Below are 12,362 nucleotides of genomic sequence, written 5' to 3'. Positions count from 1 at the left end.
TCACTGCTTGAAAATTTACCAACATCTACTATCCTGAGGATTAAATCTTCAAAACAAGCTGAAAAGCATTGTGCTGTCATGTACTCCAAAGCCAAACCTCTGCAATTTAATGGAAAAAACCTTTAGGTACTGCATTTAACATTTTCACTCAATTATCTTTTTAAATGTAGCCTACTACACAAATATATCTGCCAATGAATTTCACCTGTCTGTCAAATAATATAATAGCCCTTTATACAGCTAAAGTTGTACAAATATTCTTTTGCAACAACAGATATTTGACTAATACTCTTGAAGTCAAATAATATATTCACTGAACACTATTCAATCAGCTTTATTTACTACGGCCTGAACACACAACAGGAGTTAGATGCCTAAGTCCCACTTTTGGGACCAATGGGATCCACAAGACTCCCATTGAAACTCTGTAAGCACCCAAACTCACTGGACGCCTATGTTTTTTCAGTAAAAGTTCTGCTTCTGTGCATGTGTGCTGCTGCTAATCTCCCACATTAGCCTTAGAGCAATTCATAAACCAGGGGAAAAGAGGTGTTCTCCTGTCTAACTTGCCTGAGTGGTCCAATCTGGTAGGCAACTTCTGAGCATACTTATTGGATTGGGACCTCAAAAGTTTACACAAGAGAATGGGGGGAAAGTAGAACGAGACAGGCCTCCAAAATAGCTTTTAGCCCACTGGTTAGGGAACTGGGGGTCTCCCAGATGAGTACAAGTCCCCCTCTACCCGCAGGGAAGAACAGATCTGAACTGGAATCTGCCTATTCTCAGGTGAGGGCTCTAACCATTGGGTTATAAGATATTCTGATTTGGGGAATTCGTCAATCTCTCCTATTGAAGCTGGTGCACTGTGGAATATTTAAAGAGTCATTGGAGCAGGGGGAGAGCATGCATGCATGCACGCACACACAAACATCTGTGTAAGCATAGAGTGACTCTATAGACTCATGGTTAGCACATCCACTGAGGATGTGGGAGATCCAGGATCTACTGCCCCTTGCCATGACTCTTTAAATATTTAGCCACAGTGCAACAGCTTCATCAGGAAATTGAGAGATTCTCAACATTAGAATATCCCATAGCCCATAAGGAGGGCTTGAACCAGGAGTCTACCACATCCCAGGTGAGTACCCTTATCACAGGGCTAAAAGTTATAAGGGAGGTGGTCCTCCCTTCCTAGTTTCTTGCTAAAACAGCCTAAGATACGAAACTCCAAAGAGATTTCCTGGTTGTGAATCGCAAGCAGAAACAGAAGACTCCCTGTAGCCCAAACTTAGGCTCCTATCTCTGCAAAAGGGGCAGGGCTGAGCACAAACAAGCTCTGGTCAGTTTCTCCCTTTCTAGTTTAGACAATCCCTGCCTACCATACAGACTACAGCATCTCTCTCTCCCTATTCACTATATATGTGCCAACTCAGGCTTTGTGTATTGTAGTGATTTTCCCGGGGACCCAACTCCTTTTCTGCATTCAAGCCTGCATCTCTCTTGCTTTTCTTATAGCTTCTTTCACTCATTCCACTCTCTCTTCCCCTATAATAGATCTTGGTGTGTCTCTTTCTCCCTATAGTGTCCTTTACTTGCTCCCCTGTACTTCTGTCTATTTTCCCTGTTACTCTTCCCCGTAAAAATTAGTAACCTCTTTTTCTTTCTACTATATTTTTCTTTCCTAATTTATCCCATCAATTTAAAAACCCACCTTCACCCAGGCACACACACAGAATATGGACATTTATCTGAGGAATAAATCCCCACAATCCAGGGGCAGCAAGCATACCAATTATGGTGGCATTAGCAAGTGTTGTTTTAAAACTAAACAGGACAGTCTTGTATAAAAATCAGGGGCCTGATCCAATATCCCTTATTCATGTGATATCCTAACTTAATGGAACTATTTGTAGAGTAAGTATTACATGATTAGGCCTTCATATATTTTTCTTTAAACAAAACCAATCATATTAAATCTTACATTTTCTTTCCACAGTTAGCCACCTTTGAAAACAGGTTTCTTCTGACAGAATATGCATGCAACTGGGAAAGCTGCTGAGATATCCATGAGTAGCGTATAGCTCTCTTTCAAATAGAAGCACCTCATCCACGAGATGACAAAAGAGATTATCGTCATACAATAGGCAAGGGATATCAGCAGCCAACTTCTCCAAAATCAGCATTACTAGAGCACGGGAAAATTCAAGCTTCAAGAAAAAAACAGAAGTCACCAAAGTAGATAAAAACTGCAAGTTAAATTTGTTAATATTTATGCATTTTTAAAACTCTTTCTGAACTAACTTCAGCCCCATCACAAATTCAGTAAGGTTAATGAAGTTGTGCTTACTTACACCACAGCTAGAATTTGGCTGTATATATAATTGCACATACAGTAACTCCTCGCTTAGCGTTGTAGTTATGTTCCTAAAAAATGTTACTTTAAGCAAAACGATGTTAAGTGAATCCAATTTCTCCATAAGAATTAATGTTAATAAGAGGGGTTAGGTTCCAGGGAAATGTTTTTCACCAGACAAAAGACATAAGTTTTAAACAAACAATTTAATATTGTACACAGCAATTATGATTGTGAAACTTGGTTGCGGTGGTGGAATCAGAGAGTGGAAGAGGGTGGAATATTTCCCAGGGAATGCCTTGCTGCTAAATGATGAACTAGCACTCAGCTGAGTCCTCAAGGGTTAACACTCTGTTGTTAATGTAGCCTCACATTATACAAGGCAGCACGAATGGAGGGAGGAGACATGATAGACGCATGGCAGTGGCTGCAAACATTCCCTGCGGAAACTGAACGTGATGATGAACCCACGCTATCCCACTGGAGCGCATCACTCCCTCCACTTTCCAAAGTGCCGGGGGCCTGTGTGTGTATCACACAGAGAGCGAGACAGACAGGTGCATTGCCCCTTTAAGTGTGCTGACCCCTCTCCAAGTACACTGCCTTTTTAGTCGATCAGCAAGTTGAGAGAGCAGCTGCTGCCAGCATGCTCCCTCATCCTGTCATGTCCCTCCGGCTCTGTGGAAATGGGGTACAGAAGCAGGGGGAGGAACCCTGACATCAGCATCCCTCTTCCCCCTGACCCCTGCACAGCAAGCAGGAGGCTCCTGGGAGCAGCTCTAAGGCAGAGGGCAGGAGCAGCACGTGGCATTGGGAGGAGGTACACCTGAACTGCCCTGCAATTGCCACACAGGGAACTTAGGGAACTGATAGGAGGGCTGCCAGCCCACCCTGGTTCCAAGCTCCCACCAGCTAGCTCCAACAGCTGCTCTTCCTGCAAGCAGTGGACAAAGCAGGCGGCTGCCAAACAACATAAGGGAATATTGCGCAACTTTAAACAAACATGTTCTCTAATAGATCAGCAACATAACAAAACAATGTGAACCCAGTTAACGTTGTTTAAGGGAGGAGTTATTGTAACATATTTGCTTACCCTTGCATTGACTGAAGAGCCTGCCTTGTCCAATATTGGCTGGATTTTATCATCGAGGAATTTTGCGTGATTTCCAATCCACATGAGTACCTGGGTTAGGTACCACTCAGGCTTGTACAAAATAAAGAAAAAAGCAAAAAACACCCAGAACATTAAAGTTAACTCCACCCAAAAAACAACTGATATATGAACAGGAGTATAGATTTCACCTACAATACCCACTACAAACAAATATGAAACATAAAAGGACATAACTACTGACAAGTCAGAAAGATTATATTAAGGGTACGTTTTAAAAATAAAGTGTGATAAAGAGTTAAGTTACTAGATGTCTCAATAAATGGTTAATCAACTGTTATAACCATCCATAACACATTCTACTCATTCCTGTAACATGCTTCTAACATCTATTCAACACTGTTAACTCTTTATAAGCTATTTATAAGTGTAGCAAGAATACAAAGCATGACCAGAAAAAGCATTGGGGGGGGGGGGGAGTTAACGAATGCCAACTTTAAATTGGATTTTGCAATTTAGAGCAGTTTATTTTACAACAACAGCAACATTTAAAACCTGGGTTGGGGGGTTGGCTTCGGGTGGGAAGGGAGGAAAAATGGAGGACATATATTGCTTTCAATTTAAAGCATTGTCTTTTCTGTCCCAGTAGGTCAAAAGCCCTCAAAAAAAGAATTTTATTATTTTTTTAAATCGTGGACCTTCTCTGTATTTGTGATCACATAACATCCCTATGGCAACTAAGCAATTATTTACTTGGCAAATTAACATCAGAGAACCATTTGTGTTCTTGTACTATCTTTAATGCAATAAGTGTTCTCTCTTTTTTGAAAAAAGGAAAGAAGCTGCCTACTTTTGTTCTTCATTTATCTCTCCTTCCATTTGCTCTATTATTCTCTTTCCTACACATACTGCTCTGTCACCACACCCACTGTCTCCTCTCCCTCTCCACTGCATATGCCTCTTCTGGCTGATAGGGAAAGGACACACCACTGAGAATGAAGCTGATTGAGAGGCCAGATGCCCTCATCATCCTTTTACGTAGCATCCTCCCCTACTGGAAATAGCTATGCTGGTGGCTCCTCCTAGTTTCCAGTAGAAGTAATGAAAACCCCGTAGAAGTAATTAAAAAATGCAACTAGCCCTTCACAGACCACCAGTGAAATAGTTTGGGAACTAATGCCAAGGTGAAATGTATTTAGTTTACCCAAAAATGTTACATGCGACCACACAGATTAACCTTAAAAAAACTTTGTTACTACAAGCAGTTTATATACATGCTAAATATCAACTTTTCGGACTCTGACGCAGTTGTATTGGAACAAAAAGAAAGGAAACATTCTTATAAAAATGCACCTGTATTTTAACCCCCGATGAAAGCCACCAAACTTTGAGGGCATTTAATGTGCGCGCGCACACACACACACACATTTCCACATTTGGGGGGAGGGGAGGATTAGACATCTGCAATTTAATGTAAGTTTTTTGGTTTTTTTTTTATTTAAATTAAATTAAAGCCAAAAACTAATTATAGTCCCAAGCCATTGTCAGTTAGATTTTAAACCAAGAGCCTATTTTAATGCAGAGTCTAACACCTGTAAATATAGGAATAATAAAAATGCTATCACATGACCAAATTCACTCCCTTTTACACACAAACTTAAGTAGCCAGGACTGGTAAAAGGGATTTTCCATAGGGACAAAGAGAAATGAATCCATCCTTCTCAGGCTGTGGAGTCTACCCAAGGCTGCAATAGGACCGGCTTCAGTGCCCCCCGCCCCCCCCAACAAAGGGATTTGGCAGGTGCAATGGAGGAATATCCCATTGCCAGGGAATCTCTGCAGTGCAGCACTTTGCCAAGCAGGGGGTAGGACTTGTGGAGGGTCTTCAAGTGTTTTTTCCACCTCCATACACATACAAGCCCAAGGTCCTCCATGCGGAGAGCAATATTTGGGCCACAACTTTACTACAGCACTGTATGTTTTATATAAAAAGGGTTGGTTTTTTTTAAGTACTGCAATTAAAAGTAAATCAAGAAATGTTTTCCCCATACCTTGCTTAAAACATTAGTTTGTCTATTCCCAGTAAAATGATACTTGAATCTTTTCTGAAGAGAGTTCAGCATGATTTGCATTGGAAGGATAATAGGTGGTGAGGGAGGCAGAGAATACTTCTCTGGCAGTTGTTTTGGTTTAGTTAGTAATTCATCTCTAAGGTTTAAGAGTCAAAGGTAAAATATTTTATTGGCAGATCATTGTTATAGAAGTACTGAATTCTCAACATCATAACTTGAGACAGCTAAGAAATGTTACATTCCATTTCTATAGTCCCCTTTCTTTACTGCAGTCACTACACATACTATAAAATGATCAAAAACCTGCAATGAAAACTATTTCTATATGTAGAATACTTCAACATTAAACTTGTGTTTAATATAACAGGCTAATTACGACTGATTTGTGATAGCAGCAGTCAGTCAATTTGGTTTACAAAAAAAAAAAAAAAAAAAAAAAAATCACCTCTAGTCAGGACTGCCAAGACAAATGTGGGTTGTCCTATCCTCCCATAGACACACACACACACACACATACTTACTTGTCATTACTATACTGAAATGGAGAAGCAGAAACTCAGATTATTAGTAATGCAAAACAAGAGCTTCTTAGTCTCTGATTTATATGTGACCCAAACTGGCAGAGATCAAAAGCTGTTACCACCATCTGAGGACTGCTCAATGGCTTATGTGAAAAATATTAGTGGTCTCAGTCCAGTTCCAGGGAACAGGCAAATGTACCACCACAATTTTCACTTTTGTGGGTAATCTTGCCAGAGGGCCCAAGGACTGAATAGCATGAAGGTTAAACTATCTTCCTCACTTCCCCAGATGTGAGTCCACTAGAATCGTGGTTGGCACAGCATTGCTGCTGCCAAAGCTACACTTTTTCCATTGGCAAACAATTTCTAGTATTGTTAACTGGGCACTTAATTTTTTTCTTTTAATAAAACAAGTAACCTAGAAATACTAAACCCGCAAACCTACTTCACGCTTAGTGAGAAATGTCCAGCTTAACAATGATTTAAAATAATCAGTACACTGGATGACTATCACACATTTCTTCTTTGGAGTGTGCATCTCTTAAGTTTGTTCATTATTCTTACTGAAATTCCCTGTGAATATAAGACATGAATTCAAAAAGGATACGATGTTTGCAATTTCAGAAGCTGAGAAAACAGAGTCTCCAAATTATTATATATTTCTGGAACATTAGCCGGTGCAGCAAGGCCAAAAACCTGAGACTGTGGTGGCCCAACAAATGGCCAATGAAGGTGAGTTAATATTTCCTCAAAATCACTGTAATAGAAAACATATACATCAACATGAATCAACGATACAATGCAAAGATGAAATAACTATGGTGCATTTCCTACCTTGACAGTTTGTCCTTAAGAATTTTATGCCAGAACTTAACAGTAGACCTCACAAAAGTAAGAAGATGAGAACAAGACGACTCCTGAAGCTTAATATCCAATTCTGCCATGGATGCCAGAGTAGTAGCTGCCTCTGGCACATTGTTGGTCATGAGATACTGCTGAATATTATTACTATAAAATATATAAAGCAAAATCATGACTAGAATGCACTGAGGCAATTTTTAGCAACACTGAGAATAGTTCATTATTTACCTGTCTTACTGTATAATGAAAGTGAATAAAGCAATTGGGGGGGGGGGCTAATATAAAATATTTTCCAGGTCGGCAGCTAGGTGACCTTGCAGTTAGTGCTGTGCACTGCTACCTGAGATACCTAGATTTCTGGTCCATGCCTCTTGCTACCTATGTTGAGGGTGCATTACTGAAGAACAAGAGGATAGCTCTTGATGAGAAATTAAGTGTTTTCAAATCTGCAGTGCAACTCATTTAAATAACGTTTTAGATAAATATTTTATTCTCACCAAAACGATAAAAATAAAGAGATGTCAACCTACATAATGCAAATGCATCTTTTTCTGCTTGAACACTTTCTTTCAGTATTAGACTCTGTACAGTTATGTGTCAAAAATATTCCTGTATCTTCGCTATCTAATGCTGACAAACGCTATTAGAGGTGCATCTTTCAGATTACATGGTAAGCTACGATCCCTTTTATCCCCATATCCAAAATATAGTAATCACCAAATTTAGTTGCAAATGAAAGCAATGGCAGATCAAAATTAGGTATGAATTTTTAGTCAGTAGGTGAATTAACAAGGGTTATAACTGTTTGCATTTAAAAATATAGATTTACAACTCCAAAAATGTCTCAATTTTGTTTATTACCACCTAAGCCCTAAACTAGACTGCAGGAAAAAGATACTTAGAGTCCAGGTGGGCCTATTTTACCTTAACTCTTCTATTTGTGAAATCCATTTTAGATAAGCAAGGTGTCGTTCAACTTCTTCTATTTGACTAATCAGTACACCAAGATCCTCCATCCATGGCTGGGCTGTCAATAGGTGGCTATTAATTGAATCAAATAAAACAGTTTCTTCCTCCAGGAGCTGACTAAGAGACTTCTTAGAATCCTCCGCATTCTTTAAGGCATTCTGAATTCTTTTGGGGACTTCTGATGAAACTGTAAGTACCTGTATTTAGGGAGGAGTTATACATCTGACATACAAGTACTAAGACCCCTCTTTCAATGATTAAACAAATGTGATCTTTTACAGATCTCCGTGCATAGTAAAGCATAACAGAAAATCAGAAAATGACAGCTTTGCTTAAAACATTGTGTAGGATGTTATCAAAATGTGCTGATGTAATTAGATGCATGCAATTGGTGGTACATTTTTAATATTTCAAGGAGTTGAGAAATAACTAACAGAATGCTTACCTGTTCCTCTAATTGCTTTTTATTTTCTGATAGCTCCTCTATAAGTTTGCCAAGTTTTCTTAGACAATTAAGGTCAGTTCCAACTTCTCTTTCAACAAATTCAGCTACATAGTAAGGGATGTCACAGCGATCTGGGTCTCTAGTGACTTGTTCCCTTCCAACATTAATGGCTGCCATGTTTTCATCACCTGCAGAACTGAGTTAAAGAGTCTGTAGTTAGCCACGACCCACACAGCACTATCAACTACCATGGACCTTCATGTGGAATGGGGCAACTGAAAATACTATGTTCCATTCAACTACTCACATGCATAAAGATAGCCACATGCATAAGCCTTTGGAGAACCAAGGCCTACTTATGCAAAGTATGACACGCTATTATACACTCTGCTGGGGACATCGTGCCCATCACTCAACAGAACTGAAACATGTCTGCTACCCAGAGAAGTCAGTCGGCTTTCATTTCCACTACCATACATTTTTCTAAAACTAATTCAATGTTTTTATGTCTGTGCTAGATGGTATATATAAAAATACTTGAAAATGTAGAGAGGACTTGCCTCAGCCCTACAGGTAGCAAAAAGGCTCCAGCACTTTTAAATGGCAGGTATGCCATCACTAGCAAAGTATACAGTGGCAAACTGCACACAAAGCAGCACATGATGTGTTGACAGACAGCATTTCAGAGACATACAAAAGAAGAAAATTCCCATAAATTATCAAATGTGCTGAAATGAGCTGATCATCTTAAATCTTTGCTTTGGAAGCAGCACCTCCTGGCCTACAGCTTTGTCAGTGGCCAGGAAAGTCAGGAACTGGGAGGATATAGATATGTGAAGAAAATAAAATCAAATTAGTTAAGTGTTTGATCAGATTAAGATCCAACTCCCCGATCCAACCATCTTCAAAAATTAAAATAAAGTTTTAAATGCATTAACATGCTTTTAAAACTTTATCTGAACTCTGAAGCAAGTTATCATTCCAACATCAAAAAGGAGATTTAAAACTATATGAACAAGCAGTTAAAGGAACACTACCAATTTAAGAAATTATTTCAGTTTGAAAATTTTTACTCTTTTTATAACAAACACATGAAAGAGATTAACGAAATATCTCTTTCCAGTTTACCTTGTGTAGTTGACAGTGTTCTGTGTATTCAATTATTTCTTGTTTCCTTTTATGTGTGGGTCCCGCACACAGCAACAGGCAAAAGAGAAAAACCTTTTAAAAGTAGGAAAATGTACTTGTAACACCATAAAAATTGGCAGGTAAATCAAAGGAAGGTGTAGGAACTGACATTCCTTACATTTTTTTCCAATGAACTACATTTCAAGGTAGTATCCCCTTTTTATGAATCTATTAGTAATTTATTAAGAGATTTGCACCTTCATTGCTTGTTGCCCACATCAAAAATGAAAGGGGTTCTATGCTACACATAAAGACTCTCCAAGAGACAGGATTTTTTTCTTTAGGGAAGGATTATTAATAAACTACTGGCTTAAGAAACTGAGTTACAGTAAATATTCTATTCATGCTCTCATATGGCCCTTATCACCAAACTATCTGAGCATCTTTCAGAAGTGCACTGAGCACCATGACTAATGTCTGTCATGACTAACATCTGTCATATGTGGTGGGCCTCCAAGGAGAAATTGTGTTTTTTAAAAATATTTTATTGTACATAGACAAACATCTGCAAAACTATTTATTCTCCTTCAAACTCTCACCTGCTATGAGGACTATAAAAAAATTGACCACTGTTAGGCTGCTGGTCTGTTGAGACCAATGCCTATCATGCTGACCAATACTGTCTCAATGTTTCCTTGCAGTCCCCTGTCCATCTACTGTTTATCTTATACTTAAAATCCCTTCCCCCAAAAGCCATGGGTCTATCTTTTTATTCTGCATTTGTGTAACACCTAGCATAATAGCAGCCAGGTCCATGACTAGGGCTAGTAGACATTAAATAATACATATAAAACTACAACACCACCACCACCCTGTGCTATGGGCATAATAGTAAAAGTAAGTCGAAGAAGTGCACCTTTCACTCAAAACAAAATGTCACCATCTTGGACCAGGCCAAAGAAAGCACTGTCTTCTGGACTCAGGACTATGAGGCCTAGGGTATTTACACTCCCCTAGTGCAGAGGTTCTCAACCTTTTTCTTTCTGAGCCCCCAATCCCTCCCCCCAATGCTAGAAAAACTCCACAGCCCACCTGTGCCACAACTGTTTTTCTGCATATAAAAGCCAGGGCCAGCATTAAGGGATAACAAGCAGTGCAACTGCCCAGCACTCCATGCCACAAGGGCCTTGCGAAGCTAAGTTGCTCAGGCTTCAGCCCCGGGTGGCGAGATTTGGAGCCCTGGGCTTCCGCCCCAAGTGGTAGGGCTTTGGCTTTCTGCACTGGGCCCCAGCAGGTCTAATGCCAGCCCTGCTTGGCGGACCCCCTGAAACCTACTTGCAGCCCCCAGTGGGCTCCAGACCCCTGGTTGAGAAGCACTGTCCTAGTGTACAATGTATGATGTTGAGCTAAGCAACATAGGCCAGTCTCAGGGCTTGTCTTCACTACCACGCTAAACTGGCCACCACTGCAGTCGATTTAGCATGTGTGGTGAAGACGTGCTAAATCAGCTGTCAACTTAATTACTCCACTTCAATGAGAGGCAGAAGCTATGTCTACTGGAGATACTCTCCTGTCAACATAGGGCATTGCTGACACTGCTTTAAGTCAATGTAAGTTACGTTGCTCGGAGGGAGAGGCGTTTTTTTTACACCCTTGAGCAACCCAACTTAGACAAGCCCTTAGCAAGTCATAACAACCTATTGCTAGCAGAGAAGTTCAAGCACAATCAGGATGTGCCATGCCACCTGTAGGGTTGCCAACCCTCCCTGTTTGGCTGGGAGTCTCCCAGAAATGGGCTCAATCTCCGAGGCTACTGAAGCCAATTCGGGAGATTTTAGGCAGCTAAAGTCCAGCGTTGCAGCAGGGCTAAAGCCACTCCCAGAAGCAGCAACATGTCCAGCAGCGGCTCCTAGAAGGAGGTGCGGCCACGGGGGTCTCCCCCTCCCCCTCCCCAGCACTGACTCCGCAGCACCCATTGCCAGGAATGGGGGACCGCGACCAATGGGAACTACAGGGGCGGTGCTTGCACGTAGGAGCAGCCCACAGAGCCGCCTGGCCACCCGTGAGCCTAGGAGCCACTGCCGGACAGGCTGGCGCTTCCAGGAGGTAAACGCCGCCCAGCCAGAGCCTGTACCCCTCCCGCACCGCAACCCCCTGCCCCAGCACCCTCCTACACCCAAACTCCCTCTCACAGCCCGCACCCCAGCCCTGAGCCCCCTCCTGTACCCAAACTCCTTCCCACAGTCTGCACCCCCCCAACACTCCGCCCCAGCCTCCTTCCACACCCCAGCCCCAGCCCCAGCCCAGTGAAGGTGAGGAAGAAGGTGGGACGCTGGAGTGGGTGGGGGTAGGGCAGGGATGTGGCCTTGGGGAGGGGCAGGATGTTTGGGTTTATGCAATTAGACAGTTGGCTACCCAAGACAGCCCACAGCATCCGTGGGGACCACTATCTCCCCACCTACTGCTCACCTGGGGGGGAGCTGCTCCTCCCCCTGCAGCAGGCGAGGCGGTTGCTCACCCCTCAGCCCCCACCACAGAGCGGGGCAGATGGGGGAACAGATCTCCGCGGCCAGCAGCAGGCTGGTCTCCTCAGCCTGCCCTGCCGCAGTCGCCTAGGCCCCACACGCTGTTAGCGTTGCCATGGCACCTAGCAGCCAGCCCCTCTCCTTGGTAGGCCCCCGCACCTCGCTTCGCCTGCCGCGAGCTGAGGCTCCTCACACGCCGGCCTGGGCTGAACGAGGCCGCTTACCGTTACCGCAGGAACGGACACGAATTATTCACCCACGGCCGAGCGCCGGGGGCTCTGCCCCGCCCCCTCAGCTCCGCCACCTGCCAGCCCAGCGCAGCGGAAAATCCCGAAGTTGCTCCGAGTCCCGCGAGAAGTGGGAGGAAAGAGGGAGAC

General features: G+C 42.3%; 1 protein-coding gene across 4 annotated transcripts in view; it reads right to left on the bottom strand.

Annotated features, from left to right (window-relative positions):
- Window positions 1-12,362, bottom strand: part of RINT1 (RAD50 interactor 1) — a 23,571-nt gene extending 11,209 nt beyond the window's left edge. For 2 of the 4 annotated variants that reach the window (XM_005292371.5, XM_065554002.1), the window contains exons 1-9: window positions 12,210-12,362; window positions 9,461-9,553; window positions 8,333-8,528; window positions 7,843-8,084; window positions 6,892-7,065; window positions 6,665-6,814; window positions 5,516-5,672; window positions 3,447-3,557; window positions 1,982-2,207 (exon numbers count right to left, since the gene is read on the bottom strand). In XM_005292371.5, the coding sequence (XP_005292428.1) occupies window positions 1,982-2,207; window positions 3,447-3,557; window positions 5,516-5,672; window positions 6,665-6,814; window positions 6,892-7,065; window positions 7,843-8,084; window positions 8,333-8,509 (1,237 nt within the window). In that variant the 5' untranslated portion in view covers window positions 8,510-8,528; window positions 9,461-9,553; window positions 12,210-12,362. Of the gene's footprint in view, window positions 1-1,981; window positions 2,208-3,446; window positions 3,558-5,515; window positions 5,673-6,664; window positions 6,815-6,891; window positions 7,066-7,842; window positions 8,085-8,332; window positions 8,529-9,460; window positions 9,554-11,929 lie in introns of all 4 variants that reach the window. The other 2 variants (XM_042848606.2, XM_042848605.2) reach the window with 2 other exon arrangements.

This window comes from Chrysemys picta, chromosome 1 (genome assembly GCF_011386835.1).
Source record: "Chrysemys picta bellii isolate R12L10 chromosome 1, ASM1138683v2, whole genome shotgun sequence".
Taxonomy (NCBI): domain Eukaryota; kingdom Metazoa; phylum Chordata; order Testudines; family Emydidae; genus Chrysemys; species Chrysemys picta.
This window is presented reverse-complemented; position numbering and strand designations above follow the sequence as displayed.